Raw genomic sequence first — 19898 nt, forward strand, 5'->3', positions numbered from 1 at the left:
AGACAAAAGTGCAATGATGAAAAAATTAGATATGATTCAGTGTAACAAGAGTAGGGAACTAATAAAAAAAAATCTTATGCTCTGCATAGTTGCATAGATTAGCTAGTTAGTATTCACATTTAAGAAGAACAAATGGTACCCTTTTAATTAAACCCAAACCCCTGAATTTTTAAACAGACTTTGTAACTGATGGGGCACTTCAGATTGCATATAAAATGCTTAACTTAAAGAGATTTTCATATCACAGTTTTATTTTCTTTCTCTCTCCATACTGGTTTCATCTGTTTAGGTAACATCATCATAATCATGCCCCTACATGCAAATGAGTACACCACAGCTGACCTTAAGCCATAATCTCGGGTTTTATTTGGTTCATTTATGTGCTTTTAATAAAGCATGATATAAACCCAGTGATAAAACAGGAGAGACCGTCCTGAATTTTCATTATTATTTTTTAACAATATCAGGGTAAACCAAATGCTGAGTTTAAATAAGGATTTTTATTACCCTAAGTCCATGAATTTTAGCTCCCTAACTGTTCCATTTAAATGGTATCAGAGGCATGAAACAGTTTGTAAAGTGCAGTCATTAACTGTCCTCAAGATAAACATATCCACACAACTGAAGACATTCTTTCAAAACAAATATAATACTTTAAAAGTCCCCTCTTTTCTTCCTTTTCAAGTCTTCCAATTAAGATTTTCATAGCTCAGATTTGGTTTAAATAAGAGAAGCTTATAAGTGTAGCTTTACAGGGTTCTCCAAATAAAAAGCAGGCACAGCTGGTTGTTATCAAAACAAGGTTGTTAGAAACAAAGGAATACCCTGTTACCTGAATAATTTTCTTTCACTAGAACACTGAAATTCAGTATTTGCTTGTAATCTTAGTAGATTTCCATGATTGTTACCCTGTTCTATGAGAGATGGGGAGTGGGGAGACCATGGCAAAGAATGAAGGTTGGTGTATGAAAACCTAAAACTGTGAGAGTAAAAAGGGCATTAAGTAAAATCACCTAACATTATATGAAAATTTGGCAGCTGTACTCAATATTACCACACTATTCAAAACTGTTGTATGCTGTACAAATCTAGGTTTAAAGTGTCATTTGCTAAAATATCTCATTATTCAGAGTTCATAAAGTAACAGCACTCCTATATACACTTCTTACACTTCTCTCTTCCACTAAAAAGACTTCAAAGGGAGGTTGCTTCCCTCCCAGTTATATCTTAGTCAAAACTGACCATTAATTTTAGAAAATCCACTTCAAGTCCCACATTCAATTACAATATAGAATATATTGCTGTAACATCAAAGTGAAACATCTTAGAATCTTAACTTGCATGTAAAAAAAATTCTAAATATAAAATGGTACTGTAAATGATACCACCTTTAACCTGTGTTTTTCAGTGCATTAAAACATTATTTAGTGACAAGCACAGTGCCATGGGTAAGTGATTTGAAGTTTGAATTGCAGCTTTTTATGAAGCATGAAATGCTGTCATATGTCACAGATTTCACTTAACCCAGGAGTTTGATGTTAATACATTAATTACAGGTAATAAAAAATAGCAATACTTCAGAGTTAACCCAAAGTATTAACTTCTCCAAATGAGATATACTACTAATACACCAGAAACACTACTTATATGCAAGTCAAAGCAGAGCATACCTTTTTCTGTACTCAAAACTGTTAACGTAAATATTAGAATTCTATTTCTTTTACTGTTTAACAGCAAACACTGTATATTGTAGAGCCTAAATATTTAGATGACAATAACTTCTAGTTAGTTTTGGTGTCCACATACTTAATGCTATTTACAGTACAACAAACTTTTCCTTCAACTGGAGTGATTCACTATTCGTTTTTCACTGCAGTATTTCTATTGTCTCACCAAAAGCAAACCAAATTCATTAACCTAAGGAACAATTCAAGTGGCAGTAGCATACTTGGTCAAAAAACAACACCTATTGTCTAAACTTTCAAGAAGCTATTGTATACTAAAAGGCAAACATTGCAATGTTTCTCAAACTAAAGTGGTGTTACCACATCTTGACAAAAGACAGCTGTAAAACCTCAGCTTGGTGATTGGCGCACATCACTCTTCTGTCACTCCTAATTGCAGCTTCCTTGTGGTAACTGCAGCGGCTGCTTCCACTGCAAAGTACTGCAGTTGTGGCTGACTTGTAATGCCATTTAGCAGCTTTCATTACAGAGCCAACATCAAATGACCACCAAGGCCTCTGCTGATTCCAATTTGAAAACCTCTGAAATAGTCCTCTTCCCACATAATTCAGAAAAAACTTTTTCATATATTCAATATTATATTAGGTAATTAGCATTATATATGTATATCTATTATGTCTTTAAATACATTTTATAAATAAATTCCAACAGTGTGTCGTAAATTAAGTAATGCATAAAAGTTTCACAATTTAAATAAATATTTTTCACATTCCAATTCAGCTTCTTACAAGCTCATCTTTATTTCATGCCTTAGTTCTGAAGCAATGTTTCTGCTTCAATACAAGAGGTAGATTTGATAGAGACTGGGCAAGTCAAGCCTACTGCCAAAAATTCAACTGTCAGTAACTGTATTGCTGATATGAAGTTTGATACTACATGAAAAATTCAGAACTACTACCTAAAATCCTACCAAGTCTTAGCTAAACAGTTCTTGTTAAATCACATTTAATGCTTTTAGACATGATTACTCACAGTTGTTTTCTGTACATAAGAGATAATGAAGAACACAAATACAAAACAGAGAACAGTTGTCTCTAACACAATGGATAAAAGTGCATGAGCTGTTTCTTCATCTATTTCTGCAAAACATATTCAGCTTTTCCTCTAACTTTGGCCATAAAGAACAGACCTCTGAGAAAAAAACTCCAAACCATACAAATGTTTAAATTTTATGCTTATATTCACTTCAGCAGTTTAGAGCTGGAACCCCTCCATTGGAGCCTCCTGCTGTTGAAACACAAACTGCTGCTGACTTTCATCCACCTGAGGTGCAATACTAGAGTCCTCTTCTTCAACACCAAAATAATGTTCTATGAGTTCAAAAGCCTTTTGGTAGATCTCTTGGTTTTCATGCCTCTGAAGAAATTCAATTTTATCAAGTCCTAAATTCAAAATAGAACATTTTCAAAAATACAGTTGCTTAAATGAATGATGAATTCAAATGGAAACAGCTTATAGTATAGCAGTATTGCTTAAGACAAAAAGATGCAATCCCAAGTCACCTCAATTAATTTGGTATCACTGGTTCTTAATTTCCCAACCCATGTATTTCTAGTCTATTTTCTGCTGTCCAAATTAATTTAAAAACTATGCTAGAAGAATTTCAATTAAACTAATACCCCAATTTCTGTTCTTCTCTTAAGTCTTCCCCAACTCTAAATTCTATCACCACTCATGGAGTTGTCACTGGGCATAGTCTGGTATCTTTTTTGAATTTAATTTTAAGGTTTAAAGATACTACCTTTTGGAAAGCTTGCCATTTTGCAAGTAGAAGACAAAGCCTCTGCTCCTTTGGCTGAATTAAATGCTAGGCAGTCAGTTAAGTTGATATAAAACCAGCTTTTTAAGGTAATGACGTTTCCACTTAGATTGGATTAGGCAGAGCTCAACCGTTCTGATGGCTGCAGAGGCCAAAGCAATGAGGGTGATATAATTAGCTGTTTTCCTTACTCGACCTTATACTCTACAGCTCCAGCAGCCTATGCTTAAGTGCTAAAGGAAAGAAGAGAACCTAGAGAGTCAATACTTAAAACTATGAATGGACAGAAAATCTGCAATACAATAAATTCCATTAAAGTCTTCAGTATTTATTCCTCTTATGCATTTAGTTGCTAAGTTCTTCAAGCATGCACTTGATTTAAAAAATTAAACTCTGTAAAAGGGAATTCAGACGTAAAGACTGCTTTACAGAAAAGTTAGTACCATCTAATCAGATGTAATGTGGTCAATTAGAACCACAGTTCTATTAGTTACTGTCAGTTTCTGAAATACAAATTTCTGCCAATTTCGTTTTGTCAGAGCTACAAAAAAGGCAATTGTCCATAAAAAGAATGCCAGTTTCATTATAAGACAATTGTAAAATAATCCAATCATGAAATTCCACAAATTAGTTTTTCTAGAATGCCTTTACATAGTGTTTTAATTCAAGAACCTTTATAAGCAATTAAACAAAATACTTCCAAAAGTAAAAACTTACTTAGTTTTATGGTCTGAAGTTGATTTTTCTGTTACTGCTATTTACTATATTAAGAAGTGATCCAGCTTTGGTATCAATTAAAAAAAAACCCCTGATCTTACACCCCTGTTGATAATGAAACTGTAGCAGACAGGATTATGTAATAAAGTATTAAAAACTGTATTTAGGAATGGCTGATAAAATAATGCAAAACATGGTTCCAATAGACTGGGAGACCTGTGTTAAACCCTACTGAGAATGCTCCTCTAGAGGGACATTTAAACTGACTGCAGACAAACACCCATTTTATGTATTTAACCCTTTCCCCTAAATATTACATTACTTAATTTGTGATACTTTGTGTCTACTTATGCTTGGAGTAATTCTTCTATTAAAACTTGCCTGCAAATGTGTCTACTTATGCTTGGAGTAATTCTTCTATTAAAACTTACCTGCAAATTTCAAAATGACTCACAGTGGTTTTGTTTTTCCAGCCTAGACTAAGGAAGTTCAGGTATGTGGTTTTACAAGAAGTGTTTTCTTACCATAGGCTTCCTCTATGAGGGCACAGTAAGGATTAATGCCAATTCCATTTTGCTTTGACTCCTGTTCTCCAAGACGCAGAATATTTTCAAGTCCATTTAAAGCCACCTGTACTATCTTTGAATCCATCACAGTCAGGAGGTCACAAAGAGGCTTGGTGCAACCTAGTGCTACCAAATACCTTTATAACAGAAAAAAAAAAAAGAGGAAGAGGAAAAGAACTGATAATCCAGCACATTTATTCTGACATACCAGTTATATTTAACTAGTAATTGATACGTTTGCTAAAGGAAGTGGCTGAAACAACCAATTTCTAAAACATGCAACAATACAAAGAGAAACTTAGCCCAAAATGAAATTAATATTACAACTTATCCTAATAAAAAAATTTAATGTGTGTATTCCTAGTTGGAGTGTGAAATCTGTAGTCTTTTTAACTTCTTTTTACCTACGATCTTCAGGTGGGTTTAACTGGATATAAGAGAAAAAATTTTAGCAGTAAGTTCTTTCCTCAGGCAGTTGAATTTTCTAGTGGTAAATATATCAAGTAAACACATTAGAAACATGTAAGAACACTGGGCACTGTTCTGTGCTAACACAGTCCACACCAGCAGTCCATTAAGATATTACCATCACACTATAAAGAGAAGGATGTAACTGTAAATGCAAAGACAAAAATTGCGGGATTCTGGGTATCCCACTCCTTTTCCCAACTTCCAAAAAAATTGTGTATGAACCTTCACAAGTCAAAACCTGAGTCTTTGCTTCTAGCATGTAAGTAAAATGAAGATAGCAATGTTTGCCTAAATATAGTTTAATTCCATGGTTTAACACTATTCTGCAGTTAGGCAGCAGTACCCTGAGGACATTAGGGGGACTAAAACTTCTTGACACCAATAACATAAATGTATTTTTGATGAGAAGCCATTCTTACGCTATTATATGCACATTTACTATTTGAAGATCCTGAAGAAAAATTTATTTTTAAAATGCTAAATTTTGAAATGTTACATTATATAAGCAATTAAAATAAAATTTTTAAAAAAGGACACTTTCTTTTGTTATCCCTGTTATCCCTCTGATAACACTTAGTGATTATAGGAAAATCAGGATTAGTTACATTATAAATAAATGAGAACATACTTCTTTCAAAAGATCTCCTAAACATGCTGGAAAAGTTATCACATCACATTCAGTTCTGGCTTCCAAATAATACAGTAACTCTTAAATCAGATTATCAGCTACTAATTTAAAGTGATCATTATTCTACAGTATTCAGAGAAACCAGAGAGTATTTTATTCTAGCAATTTTATCTTTGCAGCGTATAAATAGCTATTGACAGTAAAAGTTTAAATCAAACTCAGTTCTGAGCAAGGAGTTTAGGTATCTGCTTTAAAATAATACTGATAGTGAGTTTAAAATACATGAAGAAACCACTAAAATCCCTGAAGTCTGTCCCCAAATATACAATCCCACTGCACAAGTTTTCTAAAGAATCCTCTACAGTTTTCCATTTTCAAACACTGAAACTGTTCATCAACTGTTCCAATTGTGTTTGACAATGGAATATCAGCTGTGGAAGATAAGCCTGTGAAAACTCCAGGTGCAACACCCCTGAACCAAAGCACTAATTATTTATTAAGTTTGTTGCATGTACTTCTTTGATTTTTCTAAAATTCTACATTTAGCCTCTGTACAGAGTTTCAAGGAAATGAGGCTATGTGTAGGATTTTGTTGCTAAGACAGTCAAGATTCAAATGCAGAAATCCAAATGCCCTACAGAAGATCCTTAGGCAGCTAAAATAGTAACATACACAAACTTACCTGATCTGTTCAGGGGTTCCTCCTGATGTTGCATTAGTTATGGCCCATGCTGCCTCTTTTCTGGTGCGAAATTCAGCTTTTTGAAGAATTTCAATCAATATTGGAAAAATATTTGCATCTATAACAGCCTAAGAGATGAAATTGTAACATTTTACAATCATTAATAAAGATTTCAGAGAACTTATAGCCTTAACTACAAGAATTAGTGATGCCTGCTGATATCAAAGCAAAGAATATCTTGTTTAGATGATGGCATAAAAGCTAGAAATGCTAAACTGAAATTCAGAACTATTCCAACACTGCCGCAGCCATCAGAATACCTTGGGATTTTTATTTCTCTGTTTCTGGTGGACAGAGCTTATGGGATTGGCCCATTTAAAAAAATCATACAACACATACTGAGTTTTTGAACTGAACAAAATACTCTGTTTTATTGAGGCATGTGTGGACTCCATCGAGACATGTCTGTAACTGGACACTTTATTATGGGTTTTAAGTTACATCAGGAAGTAACATTTTCATCTCTGACTGAAACAGAAGGGGAAAAAAAATTTGGAATATGTATTCTGATTCAGAATTCTCATTTTTATTGATCAGAACCTTCTTTCAGATAGTTCCAGACACCTGGAACAATAGTCAGGATGCAGTAATTTCCACAACAGTACGACTCAGTGTGGATGATATCATGTCAGTCTTTTATCCAAGCAAAATATTCACCATTTCCAAACTGGTTCACTTTTCACTGGACAAATTTGTAGTACAAACTGTGACAGTTATTTCTATTTAAAATAATATCTCAGTGTTTAGAAAAAAACATTTAGGTTAGGTAAAAATATAGACAGTTAGGACTAAAACAAATAATACAGAGTCAGAGCAGTATCTATTTACATCTTGTGAAGGAAAATGAAATGAAGTAGTAAAATGAAAGCAAAACCAACCAAGTAACAAATTCCCAGGCTTTACCTGAATCTGAGCTCTGTTTCCTGCAGTTATATTAGAAACAGTCCAGCATGCTTCCTTTCTGATAGATTCCTTGGGACTACTAAGCAAGTGCAAGAGACATGGTAATGCAGAGCAGTTTAGAATCACCTAAAATAATTTAAAAATTGAGAACTGGGTTGTACTATACATATATACAACCTTGTGCAATATACATACATATATACGTACATATGTATAAAAAAGCATTTTATAGAGGACTTCAAAAGATTTTGCAACACATTTATATTATATGAAGTCATATCTTACAAAATTAAAGTGTTCAATGCTGTAGTGGGACCTGACAATCCAGTCATTTGAAAGAATCTGCCTTCAATTAAGTTCAGACCAAAAGACTGACAACAGCGAAACTAAGTAAGGCTGTTTAAGGCTAAAATGATTGACAAGTGCACATCTAATTTCTATAGTTACCTGTTAATTTTTTAAGATATAAGGTTTTCCATTTAATCCCTTAGCAAAATCCTTTTCTCCAGAGCTCACAAATTATGCAATTAGCCTTTTTCCTTACGTTCTTTTTACACTAGTACTGTCAGCCTTTTAGAAAGAATTATTTTTGAAGTAGGACCTGTCCTCCTATTTCCTGCATTGCTTCAAAACCAATGCCATTGCCTAAAATTAATAAAATAGATCTTTAGAATAAATTACATCAGTAAGACTATCACATACAAATTCATGGAAAAATCAAGTATAAGCATAGCTTAGGAGTGAAAACTTGGACTGCCTTTACAACTGAAAAAAGGGGAGCCATAATAAATAACTGAACCTCCTGTAAGGAAGGAATAAAAACAAAAAAACAAAAAAGGAACAAAGTACCATACAGAAACAATGCAATCCACTACAGGCAACGCTGTAAAAAAATGTTCATTCTTGAATTAACTTCATGCCTAAAATAGAAGCCTAATCTATCAAATCAACAACACAGACTTGTAGAAAGCCTCTTTCAGTGACGTATGCAGATACCTCTACAGGACATGTATTTTGTCAAAGATTTTACAAAATTCTGTCTTGCCAAATAATTTTTCTTAAATCAACTAGTCTTACCTGTGTTTGGATATCATCCCCAGTAACAATATTTCCAACTGCTCTTAGTGCAGGGGATACCACCTTGTAATCATTATGCCTGGAGACAAATATTGTATTGCTTGATATTACCAAGTGTTAAAAGAACAATTTTGCATTTTCAGCAAACAATGGTTTACTTCAGGTGCTAAGTATTTAGTTATGAAAAACATTGTATTAGTTATTGCATTTTCCCTGTTTAGCCACATTTGACTACTGCAACCCCACAACTGAATTGCTGATTCAAAGACCTCTGTGGAACAGCACAACTTAGAGCAATCTGCTCAGCAGATCCATTTCACCCAGCTCAAGTATTATTAAATACAATACTGGAACACGTGTCATTAAATATCCACAGAAACAGAGGGGGTATTATGAGGCCTATACTAAAGCTCAGTATGTTTTGTAAGCAAAATTATCCCTTTGGTGAGTCAATAATCGTAGAAGCCAGCACATGAAGTCCATATTCAGCTGCCTAATGTGTGGGGGAAGGCAATGATGTAGTACTCCTAGAGCTTCTACAGAGAAGAAAGCAACCTTCCCTATCCGGACAGCTCTAAAAACGAGCTTTTCATGGGGAGGTGTGCTGAGCTGTCTGTGCTGGGAACTACTATCCCAGACCTATTCTGCAGTGCCATATGAACATCAGGATTCAGTCTCCCTTTCCAGGAAAATAATGAATCATAACCCAAATACATGGGAACAGTTTAAAAGTGGCTCTAGCCAACCTCGACTTCACTGAGTCTGAGAACTGTCTGAAAAGCAATTATATGTCCTAGAAAGGAAAATACAATAATGAAATATGATCAATTAATTTACAATTCAACATTAGTCTTCAGTCTTTGCCCTTCTATTCCTTCATGTATATGAAATCCTACATTAAATTTTAAGGAATATAAAGGAGTACTTTGGAGAAAACTTTTTTCACTGTCAATGTCAGGAATAATTGCAGGAGCCAAGCAACCTAGCAAGCAGCTTAAAAGATTTCAGACTGAATTCATGTTCATCACTTTTCACAAAAACAAATTTAGACTTCAGGTGAGAAAACACAGCTCAATTTTAATATTAAACAGTACTACAAGACATTTATTTGGTGAGATGAAGACTTACATAAGCAGCTCTACCAATCTTCGACACACTCCAGAATCAATAACAGCTTGAATTTTATCATTGGGACCATCTGAAAGGTAAGAGAGGGCCCAGCAAGCATCTGCTAATACATCCGGGTCACTGCTAAACAACAGCCTTGATAAAACATTTAAGCAAGGAGCAACCTAGGTTAAAGAAAAACATTGCATAAATTTAGTTGTTCCGTGCTTTTCAAGTTTCAGAGAACACTCTGCAAAGGCATAAATGTGCAAAACTATTTACAGCTCTCGTACATGAGGTCATTCATGAATGAGGACCCAGGTGGAACACTTTCTAATTAAACCAGATATCCAGTTCAAAGCAGCAAATTGGATAAATTCTGATTCACAGCCTATTTATTGAGAGATACTGTAGTAAGTATATAATTGCTCAGCTTACAAAAAAAAAAAAATCTGCTTTAATAGGAATTACTGGTGTTTTTTAATCATTCCGGAGCAGAATCTCAAAGTAATAAAGGTGGGGGGTTTTTTAGATTTTTTTTTTTTCTTTTTAATTGCTGGGTTTTCAGGAGTACTGGCAGTTATTTGTAATAACCAGCCTAGAGTAACTCACACAGCACCCACCATTCACTGAACTGGTGAAACAAGCAATGTCACATGTCAGTTCTCACTGCTGCTGCACCCTCTGGCCTTAATCCCTGTAACTTCCACACAGAGCCAAATGAACCAGACCATCTTAACACCATTTGGAACCTGACAGGTGTCTGCTGTGCAGCCTGGGAATTGCATATTCTTTGCAGAACTTAATTCTTTACCATCCATGGGTTATGCAAATTCAGGCTCTATTATGTGTCCAACTGCTGCTGTTGCAAAGGGCAAAAAGCAGAGGACCTATTCTTATTAGCAGCTGCCTATAGGGCATCCTTTTCCTGTGAGATTTTGTATTCAAGCTGCACAAAAAATCTTTTTTTTTCATTACCGGAACAAAACACTAGTAAAGGATATAGGTTAGGCAGAGTCATTGTGAGGTGATCAATTAACTGACATCAGAAATCCCTCCTTTTTGTTAATATTTCTTCAATTAGTAAGTAGCAGTCACTACTAGTTAGTAATTACTAACTCATGAGGTAAACACTCTCCAAATTAACTTTAATAATCATTTAACCTCAGTCTCTTCTACCAGAATATATGATGTTCAGCTTTTTTAAAGTCATTAACCTTACCAGAAATTAATTTCATACTGAAAATAAGCTGAAACTCCTACTAGTCTCTACAGTCTTTATAGTCACATACTAGAGAGAAGAAAAAAAAAAAAGGAGGGGTGGGGAGAGTATATAGCCTCTCTGCTCTCTGCCATCACTGATTTAACTGCGTATGACAGAGCCGGAAACTCAAAATTTTTTTCATGCAACATGCACTCAGCATCATAATCAGTTCCAACAAAAAAAAATTGTGGAAGCGTCAACTGTAACTCACATTCTCTACAACAGCTCTGGAGAAAAATACAGCCCCACAGGGTTTAGTGCTGAATGTATAATTTGTCCACCTCTTCACACCAGTGTATGACTATTTGCACAAGACTGTAGTCTCACTCTTTTAAGTGGTATGATTTTATTGCTGATAGGCGCCAAAGTAGATGATTTTTCACAGATACAACAGATGGGCAAGACTGTGTGATGACATTAAAAACATAAAATGTATGTCTATATCCAGATTTAAAGATTCTATTTGTTATAAAATATTACAAATGTAAGTTATTCTTTAGCTTTCTGATTTCTCAAAATTACTACTTTATTATACCTTACTGAAGTCTGGAGGTGGGTTCTTTCCTCTACAAAGATTTGAGAGTGCCCAGACTGCATTTCTAGTTGTTGTAAGACGGTTTGAATTTGTTAACAATCTGTGAGAGACAACAGTAACAAAAAAAGTAATTTCTTATTAAAATTCACATAATTTTATGACTATTGCTACCAACAGAACATCAAATAAGGAAGAGAAATTCTATTATTTGTCACTAGTTTAAATTTATTTATCTTCATGTCTTACATGCTGCAACTATTTTCTTAAAATCAACTGAATCTGAGCACATTATTTTGCATCATTTTGGGATGTCTCATTCCCAAATCATGTACATGCATATAAAGCAAACAACTGCTTATATGAAAAATCATTCAACTAACCCTTCTGAGGGTCTTTAGAAGGGGCTAGGAGATGCAACCCTGCATGGAATGAACTTTGATGTTTTCATTCAGATAATGTGATTAATAATAATATAAAAAAATAATTCCATAAAAACCTGTAACTTGGAAGTTCTTGTAAAAAATTAACACGTTATTTTTGTTTTGCCAAATAGAACATGAAAGAGTCAACACCTGAAAAATCAGGCTCACTTTACGGATACATACCAAAATGTCTAAAATATTAATTCTTTAAGCCCTGGGCGAAGGTAATCATGTTCTCCTCTGCTATTCTAAGTTATTTTACCAATGTTTGAAATTTTTTTATTACTTTAAGAGGTAATAAACTGAGCAACATTTGTGTTGTGCAAATTTTCCCGTGATGAAAATACTATGGGCAAGCACATGGTAAATGCTGGAATGACATTCCTAGTGATGCGAAATCTTCTGGTGGAACACAGCTCATGTAACCACTACTCTGACAGCTCATCTCAGCAAGCAAGTAGATAAATAGGAGGACTAAAGCCTGGAGCTACTGAACAAGGGTGGAGAAAACAGCCTATTACCTAGGCAGACAAAACCATACAAATACAAGTAGGAATTAAATCATGTCTCCCACCCGATACATTCAGAAATCTGACAACACAGAGTTGGCACAATACAGAAATTTCATACCTATGAAGTATGGTAGAAAATTCTCTCCTTTTGCAAACATTGAAAAGCTTCCAGTCATGGACTAATTAAAGATATGCATGAAGCTCATGTAATCCAAAACATTAAATTGCTTCTCATTATATCATTATGATTCTCAATTTAGACAAAAACTTATATTCTTTTCAAGTAAATTCCAAGTTGAACATATTATAGCATTAGTTAACAATACTTACTCCAAGAGAGGTGGCAATATTCCACAGTTCAAAACAAAGTCTCTGCATTCTGCATTATCACCAGCAATGTTTCCAAGAGCCCACACTGCCTTAAAAAGCAAAGCATCCAAATGAATTTACACATGCTTGCAAATCAACTTTTACAAATAATCTATACTTTTTACAGCAAATATTATAGAATATAAAAAAAATCCATGAGGGAAAAAATAGCAACAGTAAATTTTTATCCTCCTGGAGGCAGATCAACAAGCTAGTAGGCAAATGGGGTTCAAAACCTCTCTAACACCACACACCCCAAAAGAGACATTCAAAACTCATTTTTAATTAGCAATAAAACCCATCAAGAAGACAGTTACCTGTTCTTGTACATCTTCATGTTCTGAACTAAGCAACTTAATAAAAATGGGAACAGCTCCAGTTTCAATTACAACTTTGGTGTGTAAGAAAGTTCCAGACGCTATGTTTGTCAAAGCCCAAGCTGCTTCAAACTGTTGAGGAACACAAACACAACCATGTTAAACGACTGAGCAGTAAAACTTCAAATCATGACATGAAGTTTGACACAAGAGTTTCAGAGGTTAATTTTCCAACTTTTTTTTCCCTTCCACTGAAATACAATTACTATCCTGGTACTCTCCATACAATAAAATATCTGGTGTAGACAAAATCTCCATTTAGTAAGAACCTTCAGGAACTACGTTATTTTCAGGTTTTGGCCTACAGAACTAAGATTTCAAATCACTATTAACTAGTACAAATACCTTTTGTTTACTCAATATTAAGTTAATTCTTCTAGAACTAATGTCCACGAGGCCTAAGTGCTACTCCCATGGGGGAGTAGACAGAACTAGTTACTCCTACCATTAATTAGATATTTCTCAAAGATTTTCTAAGAGGGTTTTAAACATGCCTTTTAGTTTCCTATAATTTTTCTTCCCTAAGATTACATCTGAAAAGTACTATAGTATATTCAGCACTTAACGAGACAAATTCTGCTCACACATCATTGCTGATGATCTTAATATACCACTCTGTAAATCCTCTCAAACACCTCCTGCTTTCAACACCCAAGTTTATGTCCAGTTGAATACACGACCCTAAAGACTACTGTGAAATTCACAAAGTCAAGTCACTTTTTTAGCAGCAATAATGAAAACACAAGGTTTCACTGGTGAAAAATGATTATATTTGGCTACTAAACCCCCCACCAAACAAAACAACATGCGCCTTCCAAAACTCTTTTGGAAGGTTTCTATTCCCATTTCAAATCCCCAATCGGTACAAGCCGAACTCACTTGCAGAGTGTAATTTTCACTCCTCTCTAGAAATTTCACAAATCTCTGTACTACTCCTGGTTTTTGAATTACTTCATCTATAGGTGGATTAGGCTCTAGGGAATAAAAACAAAAATATCTGTGTAAAAAAGACCAAATAAATTACTATTTCAGTATGACAAAAACCATGAATACGATTTGTAGATCTTGGAAAAATTTCAATCATTTTCTTTTCAAAAGGAGTCACAAACCTTTCACTTGAGAAGACTGCAGGATCTTCTCTATGGAGTATTATGTTACAATGTAATAAACATCCTGTTACATATAATAACAGTAACACATACAATTATCTATTTGGACATTGGTAACATCACAAAACACAGTTCCTTCCACCAATAGCTCAGGTTGGTGGAACGGCAATTACGGTCACTGGATACTGTTTTAAAAGACCAAGCACACCTTTACCTATCATGTTATACATATACCAGCATCACCTTAAGATTGCATGTTTGACAGCCCCAACAAAAACAAGTTACAACTCTTCTTTGCCAGCCATGTAATTTTTTCCCCTTGAGTAGAGAATGGGGAAGAGAAGCTGAATCACTGCAACAATTACTCAAGCATGTTAGTGCCCAGCTAGTTACTGCCCTGCCCACCTCAATCAAAAACATCCTTGTTTTTTACCTTGTCTGAAAGACTTAAGGTCAAAATAATGAAGATTTCTGAATTTAGCCATTAGGTCACAAAAGATTTGGCACAGTTTCTTTATAAACAGAACTACAAGTTTCTGCAAGATCTATTTTAAAATAAAACATAACTAAAGGTTAACTGACTCTAAGTATAATTCATAGTAACACTTAGGAAGAAAACAGAAAAACCAGGCAATGTTTACCTACCTTTAGAGAGCAATTTTCTGAATTTCTGAGTTGCTGTGAGTTGTTGATCAGGATCATCCGAAAAAATCATCTGTACCATATCTACCGTAATAACTTCTTCCTAAAAATTCAAGGAGGATTTCTTACAGTGTAGTACCATGCACACTAATAGATAACATTCTAAACACACTCTGAAGTATTTACCTCTGGAATAGGAACAGTAGAGCTGACATCAGGATCCTGAATTGGGCTTTCTACCATGGATTCTTCATTTCCCGGGAGAGACACATTCCGGCGTTTAAACAGCTGAACAAAGGGGAAATTTTTGGGAAACATTAGGAGTTACCAAAGTGTGGGTATTGATGATGTACACTTGAAGAAATGCTTTCACCAATACCAGGCAAAGAATTTTACCTATTTTCCTTCCTATTCACCAATGCAAGGGAATTTCTATACAAAAGTTTAAATAACACAAAGTAGAAAAACTGTAATATCTGTATCCTGAGAAACTGCACAGCAACATTTCAGATACGCATTTAGAACTAAATTCCTACTAGTTATAAAGATCCATAATTTTTTCCACGAAAAAGATACATATCTTTTTGCTTTTAGTCTTTTATCCCTTATAATTAGCCTGCATTTTAAGCAAGAAATAGTATTCTACAAGCTACCTTCCCCTTTCTTAGTTTATGGGCTAAAATCATCAACACACAGGCAATGTTTGTGTTTCAGCACACTGCATTCCTCCCTTCTACAGAGCACTACTAAGCAGCACCTGTATTTTATACCCAGCTGAGGAAAGATTAAACCAAAAACATAATTTTCATAGAGAAGAGAAAAAAATAGTGTAGCTTCAAGGTGAACTTCTGAACCATGCAACATTAAACATCCTCTCTGCCCAAAAATCGCTTTACAAATGGCTGCAGGCCCTGCCTATGCTCAGAACACACACCAGCACTGTAGTATTTAATGAACTGTATTCAATGAGTGCCTCTTGATTTCCTGGCATACAAGCAAAACATTCACACTGACCTGTTCTCTTCTAGATACCAAACCTAAATTTTTATCTGTATTCCAGTACTACACTTAACAACTAGTGTAACCAACATTTCTAAGAATATTACATTTGTACCTTTAGAAAGAAATTATAGACTCTCAGTCTATTGACTAAGATTTCACCTGCAAGCATAATAATGAAACCAACTATAAATCCTGACAGTTTTGTCCCTCTAGGTGTCTACAGACCTAAGTTTCTGCTGTTCTGCATGTCCAAAACTGCCAAACAACTCCATGTTTACATCCAGCTCTATTCAACAGAAACCTAAACCAAGGCATTCTCTCCCCTGTTCCATGCACCTATGGGTTGGGCATAATTCTGGATGCAACTACAGAATCCTGAATGCAAATGAGGCTTAATTCCATTTAAACCTTCAAAGGAAGAAGAAACAACCTTCCACTTTTGGAAGACCATCAATTCTTTCTAACACTCAACAAGGACACAGAAGCTCTTGCTGAAAATTATAAACTTGTTTGATCTTTCTACCAGTCACATTTTATTCTGGAGAACAAGTGGTCTTATCTCCCTACACAAACTCATTCTCACGGCAGGAAGAGCTCAAAAACACTGGGGTCCAACAAACTAAGACCAGGTAGAGCATAACAGTAGCCTCATTGTTACACCAGTCAGCATAGGACAGGCAACACCTATTATTTTCATAATTTATCTAGGGAGCATTTACTACAAAATATATAAACAAAACTTTCAGCAGGAACTGCAATGCAGTTCCCCATTCCCAGGTCAGTATCACCACATCATTTCTGACTCTTACCCCTCTGGCCCAAATAACTGAAATTCTTTTTCCATGCACCACTTTCCCAGTAGAAGGTAAGAATTCCCACCTCAGAGCAGACTGTAGATCAGAGCCTGAGACACTCTCTAGGCTGTGGGAGACAAACTCATCCACTTTAGACCAAAGAGAAAAACAAACTACATTCCTTACCTTCCTGGTAAGAAACTACCAAACATTTTGCAAAAAGGAACTATGACAAACTATTAAATAATACGATGTTCCATGTAACCAATAAATAATACAAGGTTCCATGTACTCTGATCACTAGGAATTCAATGAGAACAACTGCAAATGTTTATATAATAGTTCAGGGACATTAACTGGTGGCTGGACTAACTGGACACTAACTCAAGCGGCTACTTTATTCGTGTAGAAGAGCTCTTAGGCAATTTGAAGCATGGTATCAAAGATGAAAATAATCCTCTCCCTTCATACAGCAAAACTTTGACCCCAACTCTAGCAGAGAATGCAAGGTTTCAAATTCTTACTGGAAATATAAGTGTTCTTTTGGTCTAGTCTCACATGTTTAAACCTAGACTACAGATTAAAATTAAAAGTCACAGCTCTCTTCTCTGTGTGCCCCAGTAACTTAAAAGGGCTTCTGTTCATTTTTTATGATCCCATTGAGAGGTGCCTGGTGCTTCCCACAATTGCAAAGAGAACAGACATTCAACCTGGCACTCCTGGGTTCCACTCCAGAGGATGAGTCTGCTCAAGTCCTTTCAGGCCCCTGAATCCAGCTCCACAGGCACTGAACAGCTCACAGCTCACCAAGACACTTACCTGCTCTTCTCTTTTCTGCTTCCGAAGCTGGATGCCTTCCTCCTCTCTTCTCCTGCGCATTTCTTGGGGATTAAGAGCATTATTCTTGTAGCTTTTCATTCTGAAGTTATCTTTACCCGGGCTTGCCATGTTGTCTATTGAAAAAATACAAAAATTATTCCAAAAGGCCAAACCTGCCATCTCCTGTATCGACAGCAGCGCTACAGATTTCTACACCTGTTTGCAATACCCAGCTCATCAACTAAAGTCTTTAATGCAGAAATCACAAAAAGCCTATGCCTAGATAGGCTTTTCCAAACTGCAGATTAAACTACAGTTCCTCTCAAGGAGCAGATACAGCATTAAAGGGCCTAAGCTACTGTAAAAAGAAGCTCTGCATCTTGCAAGCAAACTGAAAAACAAAAAGCGAAGACATTACGCTGCTAAATTTTGATTCTCTCAGCAAGCCAGCAAAGAAATTTCCTTCCTCCTCTCACACAGATGACATTAAATGTACCCAAGGAAAAAAAAAATTACCCTGCAGTAATTACTGCTTCATTTAATACCTCATAGGACTGTTTCTTTACTTTCACTATCTCACAAACAAAACAGAATGTATGGGCTATGCTTTTCCTTCTTAACTGTATGCAGGAAAATAATTTAAGGGTCAGTAGCACCCAGATAGGCATACTCTTTTTCATTTTAAACTAACAAAATTATTGTCTCACTCCAATTACCAGTTCTTTTAACGGATTTAGAAGATAAGAATCTGACTGTCATTTCAGGTATATCAGTTGTGGAAAGATAAAAGTGATAGTTCATGATTCTGTCACCAGAATGATCAAACAGAGTGGAAAAGGTTGTTAATAGCATGGTGCCTCTTTTTAAAGCTAGAACTGGAGCCTTCATCTGAGAAACAACTGTCAAAAACAAGACTCTGCACAAACTATCATTGGTGTGGAATTCTACAAGGAGAAAACATGTAAACTACAGCTCCTGAGCTGTGCACAATTCCCTGGCAACTTCCACGCAGAGACAATTTGTTTGGGGGCTTTTGTTTGTTTTAGGTTTTGTTGTTTGGTTTGGTTTTTATCAGCAGTACCAAGGACCACTAAGCAATAAACACAAGCCATGAGAGGAGAACAGACTGCATACTTAGGCTGACATCAAAACAACACCACAAGGACTGGGCAGCCTGTTTCACCCAAGGATTTGCTTCACAAGAACCTAAGTAAACTACTGACATCTCTGCACAACAAGGCTAAGTGTGCCACTGTCCAAGGCAAATTTCTAGCAATAGTCACGTATTTCCAAACAATGCTACTGGAGTATCTAGTCCTAGAACACCATCCCTTTCTTACTCACTCATACCTTGCTAATTTGGCTGTGCCAATGAAACTGTCAGGCCAAACAATGGACTGAACAAGAGAAAAGCACATCCAAAGTAACCCAGTCACCAACTCCCTAAAGAGTTACAGAAGGTCAAGTGGAAGGAAGGTCTTATCAAAACTGCTTTTAAAAAGAAAAGCTGAGAAGTTTATAGCTTCAGTCCCCCCACAAGGCTTTTAATAGAGCCATCATAAGGGCAAGAAGACTGGCAGTCCCTGGTTTCACACCTTCCGTATCTGGATCCAAGCAAGCCTGCACTTCTGTGCTACAAAACTACACCCGTTTTAACATCAAATCCCTCCATCCGCTACATCCTGCACTGCATCCACTTGTTGTGCACAGTCTAAGACTAGACATAGTCTAAAACTATCATGCTACTTTTTTTTTTTTTTTTTTTTCTCTTTCCTGTCTACATAAAGCTCACTACACACGGCACCTGGCTGTCCCTCCGCCCCCTCCCCGGCCGGACGCTATTCACAGGCTTCGCACCGGCCCAGCCCGCCAGGACTGACCGACTGACCTGTCAGCCCGAGGCCGGACACTCACCCAGCCCGGCTGCACACAGAGAGCAGCGACGCTCCTCACTCACGTCCCCAGCAGAAGGGGTGGAAGGTCCCCTCCACCAGCAGCAAGGCAGGGAGGGAGGAGGATGGCAGAGCCCTCCAGCCGGAAGAAGAGGACACCTTGTCCCAACCCCGACCGAGCTGCCATGAGGCCAATGCCCCGCCGGAGCCAGCGGCAGACCGGCCTGCACCGGAGAGCCCGACTGCACCGGGCATCACGCCCGCAAGCGGTGCAGCCTCTACTGCCCCTACCCGCCGGCTCTCAGCACTTTTCCCTCCTTACCCATCGCGGCGGACACGCCCGGCGCCCACCGCCGTCCACACGCAAGGTCGCCGCTCCGAGCGCTCCGCACCGGCGGCACACACCGAAGGAAGATGGCGGACGCCGCCCCGCCGCGCGCCGCACT

General features: G+C 36.5%; 1 protein-coding gene across 2 annotated transcripts; it reads right to left on the bottom strand.

The window, feature by feature from the left end:
* Nucleotides 1-338: 338 nt before the first annotated feature.
* KPNA5 (karyopherin subunit alpha 5) lies at nt 339-19886 on the bottom strand. 2 transcript variants are annotated; one of them, XM_066179351.1, is made up of 14 exons: nt 19775-19886; nt 17561-17694; nt 15132-15233; nt 14949-15048; nt 14074-14168; nt 13135-13266; nt 12779-12867; nt 11515-11614; nt 9737-9900; nt 8609-8687; nt 7532-7657; nt 6569-6696; nt 4746-4924; nt 339-3127 (listed from the first exon to the last, which is right to left on the bottom strand). In XM_066179351.1, exons 1-14 carry the CDS (start codon nt 19776-19778, stop codon nt 2940-2942), a joined length of 1620 nt encoding a protein of 539 aa, XP_066035448.1. In that variant the 5' UTR covers nt 19779-19886; the 3' UTR covers nt 339-2939. The 2 variants fall into 2 exon arrangements, with proteins under 2 accessions (XP_066035448.1, XP_066035447.1); XM_066179350.1 differs by lacking the exon at nt 19775-19886 and adding an exon at nt 19475-19670.
* Between the last annotated feature and the right edge of the window lie 12 nt (nt 19887-19898).

This window comes from Chamaea fasciata, unplaced genomic scaffold (assembly GCF_029207755.1).
Source record: "Chamaea fasciata isolate MVZ Bird 193981 ecotype frontalis unplaced genomic scaffold, bChaFas1.0.hap1 SCAF_3, whole genome shotgun sequence".
Lineage (NCBI taxonomy): Eukaryota > Metazoa > Chordata > Aves > Passeriformes > Sylviidae > Chamaea > Chamaea fasciata.

What these genes read in the sequence shown, in the direction of transcription:
- KPNA5 (XM_066179351.1), bottom strand. An exon ending in CTACTGTTCCTATTCCAGAG is followed by an intron (nt 15,049 to 15,131) that starts GTAAATACTTCA and finishes TTGAATTTTTAG; the next exon opens with GAAGAAGTTATTACGGTAGA. An exon ending in CACCTCCAGACTTCAGTAAG is followed by an intron (nt 9,901 to 11,514) that starts GTATAATAAAGT and finishes TCTTTAACCTAG; the next exon opens with GTTGCTCCTTGCTTAAATGT.